The sequence below is a fragment of the Callithrix jacchus genome, chromosome 12, assembly GCF_049354715.1.
Source record: "Callithrix jacchus isolate 240 chromosome 12, calJac240_pri, whole genome shotgun sequence".
Classification (NCBI taxonomy): domain Eukaryota; kingdom Metazoa; phylum Chordata; class Mammalia; order Primates; family Cebidae; genus Callithrix; species Callithrix jacchus.
The window spans coordinates 31,586,675-31,601,361 of NC_133513.1; the positions used below are offsets into that span (position 1 = coordinate 31,586,675).

General features: G+C 40.2%; 1 protein-coding gene across 4 annotated transcripts in view; it reads left to right on the forward strand.

Annotated features, from left to right (window-relative positions):
* The window catches only part of LOC100398456 (uncharacterized), a 149,780-nt gene that overhangs the window by 9,048 nt on the left and 126,045 nt on the right, over nucleotides 1-14,687 (forward strand). For 2 of the 4 annotated variants that reach the window (XM_078345222.1, XM_078345223.1), the window contains exons 2-3: nucleotides 8,377-8,503; nucleotides 8,776-8,871. Coding sequence is in view for 1 of the 4 variants with exons in the window: in XM_078345223.1 (XP_078201349.1) it covers nucleotides 8,831-8,871 (41 nt within the window). In the remaining 3 variants the exon portion in view is untranslated. The remainder of the gene's footprint in view (nucleotides 1-8,376; nucleotides 8,504-8,775; nucleotides 8,872-14,687) is intronic. The other 2 variants (XM_078345233.1, XM_078345227.1) reach the window with 1 other exon arrangement.

The following is a 14,687-nucleotide window of genomic DNA, read 5'->3' on the forward strand; positions in this document are numbered from 1 at the left end:
GACTGGAGATTCCCCGGGCAGAAAAGCACCATCAGTCTTAACGCCGCTGTTTTGGCCAGCACAGTGGGTTGCTCATATTTTGGCCCTAGGAATTAACAACTTGGACGTCCACCCAGAGACCTAATCTGAAAGTTGGTAATTACAAAGATGACAGGTGGATAAATTTACAATGATGGGAAGAAACCAGTGTAAAAAGGCTGAGAATACTCAAAATCAGAATGCCCCTCCCTCTAAAGAGGATCACAGTTCCTCTTCAACAAGGGAACAAAGCTTGATGGAGAACGAGCACATCCCATTAACAGAATCATGCTTCAGAAGATGGATAATAAGAAACTTCTGTGAGTTAAAAGAACATGTTGTAGCCCAATGTAAAGAAACTAAGAACTTTGAAAAAAACTTTGACGAAATCCTAGTGAGAATAGACAACTTAGAGAGGAATATAAGTGAATTAATGGAACTGAAGAATATAATACAGGAACTCCGAGAAGTATGCACAGGTTTAAACACTCGAATTGTTGAAGCAGAAGAAAGGATATCAGAGGTCAACTTGATGAAATAAAACGAGAAGACAAGATTAGAGAAAAAAGGATAACAAGGAATGAGCAAAGTCTCCAAGAAATGTGGGACTATGTGAAAAGACCAAATTTACGTTTGATAGGTGTACCTGAATGCGACAGAGAGAATAAATCCAAGCTGGAAAACATTCTACAGGATATTATTCAGGAAAATTTTCCTAAACTAGCAAAGCAGGACAATATTCAACCCCAGTTAATACAGAGAACACCACAAAGATATTCCTCAAGAAGAGCAAACCCAAGGCACATAATCGTTAGATTCATCAGGGTTGAAATGAAGGGGAAAATACTAAGGGCAGCCAGAGAGAAAGGTCAGATTACCCACAAAGGGAAGCCTATCAGACTTACAGCAGATCTCTCAGCAGAAACTCTACAAGCCAGAAGAGAGTGGGGGCCAATATTCAACTTCCTTAAAGAAGAGAACTTTCAGCCCAGAATTTCATATCCAGCCAAACTAAGCTTTACAACTGAAGGAAAAATAAAATGTTTTATGAACAAGGAAGTACTCAGAGATTTTATTACCCCCAGGCCTGCTTTACAAGAGCTTCTGAAAGAAGCATTACACATAGAAAGAAACAACCAGTATTAGCCTTTCTAAAAATATACCAAAAAGTAAAGAGCATCAACATAAAGAAGAATTTACATCAACGAATGGATAAAACAGCCAGTTAACATCAAATGGCAGTAATCCTAAATTTAAATCGACTAAATCCCCCAATCAAAAGATACAGCCAAAACCCAACGGTATGCTACATCCAGACCCATTTCACATGCAAGGAAACACAAAGACTCAAAACAAAGGGATGGAGAAAGATTTACCAACCAAATGGAGAGCAAAAATAAATAAATAAATAAAAAGCAGGCGTTGTAATTCTTGTATCTGATAAAATAGATATTAAAGCAAGAAAGATATAGGGGTAAAAGGATCAATGCAACAACAAGCGCAAACGATTCTAACACCCAGATACATAGAGACTTAGACTCAATGAGACAGAAAATCAGTAAGGATATCAAGGACTCGAACTCAGATTCGGAACAAGTAAACTTAATAAATGTTTATAGAGCTCTCCACTTTAAATACACAAAATATACATTCTTGTCAATACCACATCACACCTACTCATAGGTTTAAATGAAATATTGACTGGCCATTATTAATACCTATTTTTTTTAGAATAAAGCAACATTTCCATTCTCTCTCCCTCTTTTTCTTCCTCTTTCTTCCTCTCCTTCACTCCTTTTTTTTCTTTCCTTCTCTCAAAAAAAGAAGAAATGAAATCAACTTGTAGACCTCTAGATCCAGGTCGGCAATGTCTCTCTCATTGCCTGATTTCCTTCCTTCCCTTCTCTCCCTCCCTCTCTCCCTCTCTCCCTTCTTCCCTCCCTCCCTTCCCCCTTTCCTCCCTTCCTGCCTTCCTCCCTTCCTCCCTTCCTACAAGAAAAAACAAAACAAACAAACAAAAAAAAAACAGGGCAACCAAGGCAACCAAACCAGTGTATTTTGTACGGAGTGCCACTGCGCTGCTGCCCCGGCCCAAACAGCCACGCCGGCCAAACAGCAGCGCTGGTGGCCTGTGTGGCTCCTACACCTGGGAATCTCCTGGTCTGTGGGCGATAAAGATCCGTCTGGAAATGTGGCATCCACTCACCATCTGCAGTTTCACTGGAAACTGCAATCCTGAGTTGGTTCTACAGTGCCATCTCCCCATTCTACATTTCTACTACCCCTTCTTCCATTTTCAAAGTGCTTGGTGACTTCAGTCAGCCTTTGTCTGTAAATTGCCTTCTCATCTGTAGTCATATGTCCTTCTGACTCCGTATAAAGACAGGCAATTACATTTATGGCCCACCTGGATAATCCAGAACAGGCTCCCCTTTTTAAGTTTCATAATCACATCTACAACATATTTTTTGCCATTTATGATCATAGTCACAGGTTCCAGGGATTAGGACTTAGATATCTGTGGGACCCTTGTTCAGCCAGCCACACCTGGGTTTTGATCCTTGACTCTCTGTTCTATATACTATTTACATACGTACATTGGCTTCTTACTCTGTATAAGTACACAGAGATGTATGCTTGTATCATGGAAGAGTGTATATTTTTGTTTGTATGTATATATAAACAGTATATATTTTTGTTTTTTAGAATTGTATAGCCCATCTCATTTGGTATATATGTTACTGCAGCTTGTAAAAAAATTTAATATTGCACTGAAGATCTGTCTAAGTTGATTAGTAGTTTATTCCTTTTTATTCCACATACTCTGAGATCATACTGCATTTTAATTATCCATTTTTTCATCGAAAGGTACTGGGTCATTTCCTTATTTTGTGTAATACTTTAGTAAACATCCTTTACTTTGTCTCTGCATAAAGATCAAGGATTTCCAGGCTGGGCATGGTGACTCACACCTGTAATCCCAGCACTTTGAGAGGCCAAAGTGGGAGGATTGCTTGAGCCCAGGAGCTTGTGACCAGGCTGAGTAACATAGGGAAACCCTGTCTCTACAAAAAAAAAAAAAAATAAAAGTTACTTGGGCATGGCAATGCATGCTTCTAGTCCCAGCTAATCAGGACTCTGAGGCAAGAGGACTGCTTGAGCCCAGGAGTTTGAGGCTGCAGTGAGTTTTGGCCAAGCCACTGCACTCTAGCCTGGGCAACAGAGCGAGAAAGGATTTGCAGAGTTACTTGATACTACCAGTTTGTCTACCACGTTACCATATCGCTCTCAACAGCTGTTTATGAGAGTACCACTTTCTTTACCTCCTTCCTAGCAATTGATATGGTCCTATTTTAAAGGTATGGCCAATCAGGTAGATAAAGAAAATCTCATTGTTTTAATTTGCATCTCTGATCGTAGGGTTGAAACTTTCAGTTTTCTTTTGTTCATATACCTTATGTATTCTTCTATTGATTTTGTTCTATATTTCTTACTAATTTATAAATTTGTAATCTTTTATGGTAATTTGTGTTTTCTCTCTTTTTTTTTTTTTTTTGAGATGGAGTTTCCCTCTTGTTGCCCGGGCTGGAGTAGAGTGCAATGGCATGATCTTGGCTCACTGGAAACCTCCACCTCCCGGGTTCAAGCAGTTCTCCTGCCTCAGCCTCCCGAGTAGCTGGGATTACAGGCATGCACCAACACACCTGGCTAGTTTTGTATTTTTAGTAGAGACAGGGTTTCTCCATATTGGTCAGGCTGATCTCAAACTCCTGACCTCAGGTGATCCACTTGCCTCAGCCTCCCAAGGTGCTGGGATTACAGGCATGAGCCACAGGCATGTTTATTGGCCATGTTACTGTCATCTTTTGTGAAATGACTGTTCAGATCTTTTCTTCCATTTTTCTATTAGGTTGTCTTGCTTGTATTGATTTTAGAAGTATTTTATATATTCTGGTTATAGTCCCTTTAGAAGTTTGATATATTGTCAATATTTTCTTCTCTCTGATTTGCTTTTTTTGCATAGCTGTCTCTTTTGATTAATTGACGTTCTTAAGGTGGTACAGTTTATTTCAGTCTTCTTTATGGTTAATCCTTTTGTGTCTTGCTTTAAAAAAAACCTTTGCTTGTGAAAATAGTTATCTGTTATCTTCTAGAAGTTCTGTTGTTTTTACTCATCACATTTTAACCTACAATTTATCTGGAATTGATTTTCACATATCGTGTGAAATTGAAGTCAAGTTTTTCCCATATTTAAACCCTTTTAATCAGCACAGCTTATTGAGACTGTCCTTTCCTCACTTCTCAGCTGTGAAACTTTTATTTATTTATTTATTTTGAGACAGAGTCCTCTGTTGCCCAGGCTGGAGTGCATTGGTACGATCTTGGCTCACAGCAACCTCCACCTCCTGGGTTCAAGCAATTCTTCTGTCTCAGCCTCCCGAGTAGCTGGGACTACAGGCACCTGCTGCCACGCCCAGCTAATTTTTGTATTTTTAGTACAGACGGAGTTTCACCATATTGGTCAAGCTGGTCTCAAACTCCTGACCTCGGGGCGATCTACCTGCCTCAGCCTCCCACAGTGGTGGGATTATAGGCATGAGCCACCGTGCCTGGCTGGCTGTGAAACTTTTAAAAAACAGGTATCCTTGTTTGTGGGTCTGTGTCTAGACTGTAATTTTTTTCTATTGGTCTTTCAATTTATTATTTTTTATTTTTTTTTTTTTGAGACAGAGTCTTGGACCTTCACCCGGGCTGCAGTGCAGTGGTGTAATCTCAGCTCACTGTAACCTCCGCCTCTTGAGTTCAAGTGATTCTCCTGCCTCAGCCTCCTGAGTAGCTAGGATTACAGGTGTGCGCCACCACGCTCAGCTAATTTTTGTATTTTTAGTAGAGACAGGGTTTCACCTCGTTGGTCAGGCTGGTCTCGAACTCCTGACCTCGTGATCTGCTCACGTTGGCCTCTCAAAGTGCTGGGATTACAGGCGTCAATTTATTCTTTCACCAATACCACATTGTCTTAAATTACTCTACAATAAATTCTTATATCCACTGTTAATTTTTTATTGCTTCATTATAAGTTATCGCAAATTTTGCCACAAAACAAATTTATTACCTCAGGGTTCTATGCCTCAGGAGTCTGGAAATGGGTTAGTTAGGTCCTGCGCTCAGGCATAAGGCTGCAACCAAGATACTGCCTGAGACACCTAATCTTAATGGAGGCCCAGAGGCCCCCTGCTGCATGCACATGTGGCAGTGTTCATTTCCCATAAATGGGAACCCATAATGGTTTGCTTCTTCTCAGAGACCAGTAAGAACTTTTCTCTGATACTTGACCTTCTTCTTAAGGACTCACCTGATTAGGTAAGGTCCACCAAGACAATTTTTCTTTTGATCAACTCAAAATAAACTGATTGACGTATCTTAATTATAACTACAAAGTCCATTTGCCATATAATGGAGCCACAAGTCTTTCCTACACTAAAGGGAGGAGATTATATAAAGATGTAGGTCATTGAGGGTCATCTTAGAATTCTGCCAATCACAATTAGTGTGAGTTCACATACTCTTGTTCTTCTCTAAGACTGCCTCGGCCATTCATGGTGGTTTTAAAAAAATTATTTTAAATTTAAAACATTTTGCCTCCATTCTTTTTTTTTTTTTTTTTTGAGACAGAGTCTCGCTCTGTCGCCTAGGCTGGAGTGCAGTGGTACAATCTCAGCTCACTGGAACCTCTGCCTCCCAGGTTCAAGCGATTCTCCTGCCTCAGCCTCCTGAGTAGCTGGGGTTACAGGTACGCACCACTACACCCGAGTAGAGACGGGGTTTCACCTTGTTAACCAGGATAGTCTCTATCTCCTGACCTCATGATCTGCCTGCCTCTGCCTCCCAAAGTGCTAGGATTACAGGCGTGAACCACCACACCTGGCCTTTTGCACCTCCATTTTATGGTAATGAGAACATTCTTGGTTCATTGAATTTTTTTTTTTTTTGAAGATGGAGTCTCGCTCTGTTGCCAGAGGCTGGAGTGCAGTGGCATGATCTTGATTCAGTGCAACACCCACCTCCTGGGGTCAAGGGATTTTCCTGCCTCAGCCTCCTGAGTAGCTGGGACTACAGGTATATGCCACCACCCCCAGCTAATCTTTGTATTTTTAGTAGAAGCAGGGTTTCACCATGCTGGCCAGGATGGTCTCGATCTCTTGACCTCATGATCTGCCTGCCTCGGCCTCCCAAAGTGCTGGGATAACAGGTGTGAGCCACTGTACCCAGTCGCTTCTTTGAATTTCTATATATAAGCTTGATAATCAACTTGTCAAGTTTCCACAAAAATATTTGCTAAGCTTTTGATTAAGATTATCTTAACTTTATAGGCCAATTTAGGGAGAATTGAGAATTTTGTAATAATCGTGTTGTCCAATCCATGAATATAATTTGTCCTTTTATTTTTAAAGATATTCTTTGTTTTTTAAAATATATTCTTTTGTTTTAATTTAGAATACTTTATAGTTTTCTATGTAATCATCTTAGAAATATTTTGTTTTATTCATGTTTTTGATGGCACTGTAGATGATACTTTAAAACAGTAAGTTGCTGGTATATAGAAATCCACTTGATTTTTTTTTTTTTGAGACTGAGTTTCACTATTGTTGCCCAGGCTGGAGTACAGTGGCAAAATCTCCACTCACCTCAACCTCCACCCCCAGGTTCAAGTGATTCTCTTGCCTCAGCCTTCCAACTAGCTGGGATTACAGGCATGTGCCACCATGCCCAGCTAATTTTGTATTTTTAGTAGAGATGGGTTTTCTCTATGTTGGTCAGGCTGGTCTCAAACTCCTGACCTCAGGTGATATGCCCGCCTTGGCCTTCTAAAGTGCTGGGTTTACAAGTGTGAGTCACCATGCCTGGCCGAAATCCACTTGATTTTTATACATTGATCTTGTATCCAAACACTTACTGAACTCACTTACAATATTTTGTAGATTCCCTTGCATGTTCATGCAGAATTATGACATCTACAGATATTGACAGCTTTATTTTCTTCTAATTTTTATAACTTTTTATATTCTTTTCTTGCCTTATTCCACTCACTTTTATACTCTGATTTATTGTTTTCCCTATTTTCCAGTTCTCAGTGTATGCCATGAGCATTACCAGCTTTTTGTGTTGCTAACCTAGGAATGGTACTTCTTTTTCTCTGCTCGTTTATGTCTACTTGTTGGCTCTCCACTACTCACAGCAGTCATCTCTTAGCTGGATGAGACAGTCCACTGGATTAAAGAAAATATTCAAATGCCTACCTACATATATTATAATTAAGAAAAATAGTGAAATTTAATACATAGATTAGCAATATGAGTTTATAAATTATAAATAAATAAGAAGGTTACCCAGGTTAGCGCCAGGTGTGGTGGTTCATGCCTATAATGCTGGCTCTTTGGGAGGCTGAGGTGGGTGGATCACCTGAGGTTGGGAGTTCGAGACCAGCCTGACCATTATGGAGAAACCCAATCTCTACTGAAAATACCAAATTAGCCGGGCGTGGTGGTACATACCTGTAATCCCAGCTACTCAGGAGGCTGAGGCAGGAGAATCACTTGAACCCAGGAGGCGGAGGTTGCAGTGAGCCGAAATTGTGCCATTGCACTGCAGCCTGGGCAGCAAGAGTGAAACTTCATTTCAAAAAACAAAACAGAAGGTTATCCAGGATTGAAAAATGGCCAGATATTTTCGATACCCCTAATTCTATAGGAGCAAATCCAAAATTACTCGGTAACATTCCTGAATACCTCTATAGCTCTTTATCTTATCAGAGTTCCAAATAATACTCTTATGTGCTAATTGTCATTCCTTTAACTACATATGATAGCTGTATCCATTCTTACTCTGTTGTCTGGTTCATGAATAACACTCTAGTTGTTTAAGAATGAAAACCTTTACCTCCTCAATGAAACCCAACCAAATAGCAGAAATAGAACATTTCTTCCCCTTTGTAAGCTTAGATATCTTTTCACTATAGTACCTGTAACATCTTATTGTAGTTATGTGATTATATGTTTGCATCTGTTCATCAGATTATATTTTCCTTGAAAACAGTAATGTTGTTTTAGTTGCCTTCAAATTCCCCCAAAGTAGAATTCTTTGTGACACAGGCACATGTTGGGACACCAATAACTTATCACGGTGGTGAGGAATATCTATTATGATTTCTCCTTCTCCAACCAAGTACAGTACCAAAGTAGACATCCCATAACACATTTTATGATTAACTGTGAATAGTGAACATTGTAATAGTTCTCATACAGCATTTACGTCTTTAAATTCTGATCACTTAAATTTGAATGTAATGTACTGTTTCAGGAATCCTTGTCATTTGAGGATGTTACTATGGGCTTCACCCAGGAGGAGTGGCAGCATCTGGACCCTGCTCAGAGGACCCTGTACAAGGATGTGATGCTAGAGAACTACAGCCCTGTCGTCTCAGTAGGTAGGTAGGAACTCTTTTTCATGTAAACTCTTAGTATGTACATCTTTTCTTAGTTGCTGAAACTTGTGGAAATTTTGTTGAGGTTCATGACATTGAACTTGAGATTCAGGGTATTAAGCAGAAGAACTGTTTAGGGTTCTATAATGTTGCTGTTGTCTTACTTTTTCCACACATGGTTGAAATTGGCTTCTGAAGTTTCATTTTCTCCCTCCTTCAGAGGCTCTGAAGTCCATTAGCCTCACCCAGTTTCCATGTCATTTTCCCATTCACAGGATATTACATCCCTAAACCAGGAGTGATCGTCAAATTGGAACAAGGAGAGCATCCATGGATATTAGAGGAAGAGCTCCCAGGCCACAAATACCCAGGTGAGTTAGCATATATTAAGCAGAAAGGATACCAGTGACATGGTATGAATTCTTCTAATTCTCAAGAGTTTGCTTGGCCAGACATGGTGGCTTATGCCTGTAATCCCAGCCCCTTGGGAGGCCGAGAAAGGTGGATCACCTGAGGTCAGGAGTTTGAGACCAGCCTCGCCAACATGGTGAAACCCTGTCTCTACAGAATTACAAAAATTAGCCGGGCATGATGGCGGGTGCCTGTAATACCAGCTATTTGGGAGGCTGAGGCTGGAGAATTGCTTGAACCGGGGAGGCAGAGGTTGCAGTGAGCTAAGATCACACTACTGCACTCCAGCCTGGGCAACACTGTGAGACTCTGTCTCAAAGAAAAAGAAGAGTTTGCTCGTATGTTCATTCCTACTATGTGTCACTCAAGTTTTAGGTGTTGGAAATAGAGTAGTGAACTGAATTTTATCCATGACCTCATAGAGCTTACCTTCTGATTGGGAGAAAAAGATAAGGAACAAAAAATGACAGCACGACCACACATGCACAAATATGCCAAGTAGGCATGTAAAACCGTAAGGAAATTAAAGAAGGTTAAGAGTGATGGAGTATTAAACTTCAGAAAGGAGAATCGGGAAGGGTGTTTGGATGCTGTGAACTTTAATGATACAAGGTTGGGAGTTGTGGGGAGTCTTGATAGCAGGAGAAGCTTCAGGTTCAGGGCACTGTGATGCAAGTGTGTGTGGTTTTTGAGGACACACAAATATCAGTGTAGATTGACAGGAATGAGTGAGGCAATAGTGGTGTGAATTGATACTGGAGCGGTAATGGGAGCCCAAATTATATAGGGCCATATGGGTGATGATAAGGACTATGATTTTTTTTTTGAAATGGAGTCTCTCTCTGTTGCCAGGCTGTGTAGTGCAGTGGCGTGATCTCGGCTCACTGCAACCTCCGCCTCCTGGTATCAAGCAATTCTGCCTCAGCCTCCCAAGTAGGTGGGACTACAGGTGTGCACCACCATGCCCAGCTAATCTTGGTATTTTTAGTAAAAATGGGATTTCACCACGTTGGCCAGGATGGTCTCGATCTCTTGACCTTGTAATCCGCCCGCCTCAGCCTCCCAAAGTGCTGGGATTACAGGCATGAGCCACCATGCCTGGCAGGACTATAATTTTATTCTGCGTAAAATGAGAAGCCATTGGTATGATTTGATCCAATAAGGTACATTTGCTGATTTCTCTTTTAAATGGATCTCTCTGGCTGTTAAACAAAGAAAATTCCACTGGAGACAGAGGGGTAAAAGCAAGAACATGAGTCAGGAGAGTATTTTAATCTGCAAAAAGGCAGTAGTAGCTTACACTTCAGAGTGGTGGTGATTATTAAAAGTGGTTGGCTTTTTGATATATTTTTAATGTGGGACCTGTGGCATTTGCTATTGAGTGGGATATGGAACATGAAAGAAAGAAAAGAGTCAAGAGTGACTCCAAAGATTTCACCAAGAGCAGTTGGATAAATGGGTACCAGTTGAGGGATATTGAGGAGAAACAGTTTTGGAGAGATTTTTAGGAGTTTAGTTTGCACACAAAGTTTCAGGTGATTATAAAATATCCAGGTTTACATGACAAATAAGCATTTGGGTATATAAGCAGGTAGTTCAGGGCAAGTCTAGGTGGAAGATATTTATTTGGAAATTATCAGCTTATGGCAGTAGTTAACCGTTTTTAAGTTTAGTTTTTAAAGCTGAGGGATTAGATGACCTCTCTTCTGGGGTAGGACTGGAGCGTGTCCCCTGGGTAACTACCTTTCTGTGGTCACCTGAAATATATTCCTAGTAAAGTTACTAGATTTCAAAGATTAAAGAATCATTTTCATAGCCAGTTAATATAAGAAGAGTCCAGCTGATATCAGACTTTTGTATTAACAAAATTTGCAATACAAAACTGCAAAAAGGGGTGGGGCTCAGTGGCTTATGGCTGTAATCCCAGCACTTTGGGTGGCTGAGGAGGATCACCTGAGGTTGGGAGTTCGAGACCAGTCTGATCAACATGGAGAAACCCCGTCTCTACTAAAACTACAAAATTAGCTGGGCATGGTGGTGCATGTCTGTAATCCCAGCTACTCAGGAGGCTGGGGCAGGAGAATCACTTGAACTCGGGAGTGGAGGTTGTGGTGAGCAAAGATCGTGCCATTGTACTCTAGCCTAAGCAACAAGAGTGAAGCTCTGTCTCAAAAACAAACAAAAAAACTGCGAAAAGTCAGTATAGCAATTGCTACAAAATTCTTAGGGTGGGTCAAATTAAGAACTTTTTACCAGGTTAAAGAGTGATCCTTTAACAAAAAAGAGGAAACCATTTTTTGAATAATCAAGAATTCTGGGCCCTTGGTCCCTAAGACCTTTTATGAGAGGATGAATATTATATAACCAAGAGGTGACACAAAAAGCATGGTAAAAAGATTGTTAGTAGGCTCTGAATTTAATTGAGGAACTAATTCTAAAGCAAATGTAGGATTAGGTGACAGATGAGAATGTGTTATTGAAAACCTGGGCATTATAGACTGTATTCAGTTTGATTAAAGGAAGGCTAAAAGTGGGAAGAATGATAGTATTCTTATAAAGTGAATTCTGTTAAAATGCAGTATATACATTTTTAAAAATCACTGATCTTTTGTTAGTACAAATAAAAATCACAGGGCTGGCTGGGCATGGTGGCTCATACCTGTAATCCCAGCACTTTGGGAGGCCGAGGTGGGCAGATGATGAGGTCAAGAGATCGAGACCATCTTGGCCAACATAATGAAACCTTGTCTCTACTAAAAATACAAAATTTCACTGGGTGTGGTGGCACAGACCTGTAGTCCCAGCTACTTGGGAGTCTGAGGCAGGAGAATCGCTTGAACCCGGGCGGTGGAGACTGCAGTGAGCCAAGATCACGCCACTGCACTCCAGCCTGGTGACAGAGTGAGACTGTCTCAAAAACAGGAAAAAAAAAATCATAGGGCTAATGGGAAACATTTTATCACATTCATTATGTTCACAAGAACTGTCTCCTGTGTAAGTTTGCTTATATGTAATGAAAACTGCCTTTCCATGGAAATCCTTCTCACATTACTTAAATTCAAAAGATTGCTCTAAATTTTGGATTTTCAGATATGAAATGAAGTCTTCCGTATGAATGAGGCATTTTCCATTTTGAATAAACTCAAAAGGTTTCTCTTCTATGTGCATTTTTTCCATGGTTACTACTGAGGAACAGTTTTCCATATGCACTGAGGTCATGAGGCATCTTTCTTAAATAGTTTTTCTTACTATGAAATAAATCTGAAATGTATTGCAAACTCATATCACATAATTCACATTTACAAGATATTTTTATGGAAGTGGGTCTATGCTGAAATTGAACACTTTTCCTAATACGTCACCTCTCTCTCTATAGTCAGTGTTTTGTTGTTGATATAGGGAGCTTGCCAGATATATGTCTGTCCTGAATTTGACAGCACTCTACTTGGTCATCAACTTTGCAGACTTCTAGAAATAAGAAAAAAAACCATAACTTATGAGTCCTGCAATATTTGTGACAAAATTACACTTATAAACAAATGTGTTTTGACTTAGTTTCCTGGAATAAAGTAATCCAAAAAGTATTAATCTCCTCCAGTCCTTGGTTAGAAGAAAACAAACACAAAACCTTACAATGTGGAAAGTAGGGTGAAAATTTAAAGCAGACACACTAGGCAATTTACAAATATATAATTTGAGACAACACAGAGGTTACAAATAACCACAAAGCACAGTGAATACAGAATAGACATAAGTAAAAATGATATAAAACATTAGATGTAAACCAGTAGCTATAAAAGTGATATTAAAAAGATATAAAATAAATAATATAAACAAATATAAATATGGCTAATTTATGACATGCAGATAATGAGGGGGCAAGGAAAATAGTAGTTAAGAGTGTTCTAGAAAAATATCAGAGGAATGGTTTTATTTGAATGAAATACATCAAGCTTTAAACAGTGTTCTTCTATTGCTTGAACCTGGGAAGTAGAGGTTGTAGTGGTTAGTATTTCAGGTAGTGTGAGTGGAAAGTAAAAATATAAAAATATTTAGAAGACAGTTTACAGAAGTGAAACAATAATACTTTTTTTTTCTTCTTCTTCTTTTTTTGAGATGGAGTCAGGCTGGAGTGCAGTGGCGTGATCTCAGCTCACTGCAACCTCCACCTGCTGGGTTCAAGCAATTCTGCCTCAGCATCCTAAGTGGCTGAGATTACTGGCATCTGCTACCATGCCGAGCTAATTTTTATATTTTAATAGAGACAGGGTTTCACCATGTTGGTCAGATGGGCCTTGAACTCCTGATCTCAGGTGATCCGCCTGCCTCAACCTCCCAAAGTGCTGGGATTGCAGGCATGAGCAACCACACCCACCCACTCCCCCCCCTTTTTTTAAGATGGAGCTCTGGTCAGTCACCCAGGCTGGAGTGCAACGGTACAATCTCAGCTCATTGCAACCTCTCCCTCCAGAGTTCAAGCAATTCTCCTGCGTCAGCCAACCGAGTAGCTGGGATTACAGGTACATGCCACCACACCCAGCTAATGTTTTGTATTTTTGGTAGAGACAGGGTTTCACCACATTGGCTAGGATAGTCTCAAACTCCTGACCTCAAGTGATCCACCCACCTCAGCCTTCCAAAGTGCTGAGATTACAGGCGTGAACCACCATGCCCGGCCCAACAATAAATATTTAATATTAAGAAAGGATGACAGAAAGAGAAAAATAACATTATGAGGTTCATTTGTGAGAGCAGCAGGTTTATAGAATGTAAAAAAAATATAAGTGAGGGAGATTTATGATTTGTCAGTAATTATTTTAGTTTTCATTCTTGCCATTTTGCAGGGATCAGAACATCCTCTCAGACTTCTGACTATGCAGGTAGAATCCTGAACTTTCCCCTGCACTCCCTTGCTCTCTCTTGCTGCCTTCTTAAGAAGGTGCCTGCTTCCCCTTTACCTTCTGCCACAATTCTAAGTCTCCTGAGGCCTCCCCAGTTGTTCAGAACTGTGAGTCAATTAAACCTTTTGTGTAATAAATTACCCAGTCTGGGGTAGTATCTTTATGGCAGTGTGAAAACGGACTAATACAAGGAGATTTTACAACAGTATACTCACATGTAGTAACTACCACACATAAGATACAAAGCATACCCATTACCCAGAAAGGTTTCTCGTTCCTCTTCCCAGTCACTTCCCTTTTTCTCCTCCTGGCCCTGGCAACAGTTAAACCACTTTCTGTCACCACATTAGATTTATATATATATATATATTTTTTTTTTTTTTAATTTTTTATTGGATTTTAGGTTTTGGGGTACATGAGCAGAGCATGTAAGACAGTTGCGTAGGAACACACATGGCAGTGTGCTTTTCTTTCCTTCTCCCCTTCACCCACATTTGGCATTTCTCCCCAGGCTATCCCTCCCCACCTCCCCCTCCCACTGGCCCTCCCCTTTCCCCCCCCAATAGACCCCAGTGTTTAGTACTCCCCTTTCTGTGTCCATGTGTTCTTATTTTTCATCACCCACCTATGAGTGAGAATATGCGGTGTTTCATTTTCTGTTCTTGTGTCAGTTTGCTGAGGATGACGTTCTCCAGATTCATCCATGTCCCTACAAACGACACAAACTCATCATTTCTGATTGCTGCATAATATTCCATGGTGTATATGTGCCACATTTTTCCAATCCAGTCTATTATCAATGGGTATTTGGGTTGATTCCAGGTCTTTGCTATTGTAAACAGTGCTGCAATGAACATTTGTGTACATGTGTCCTT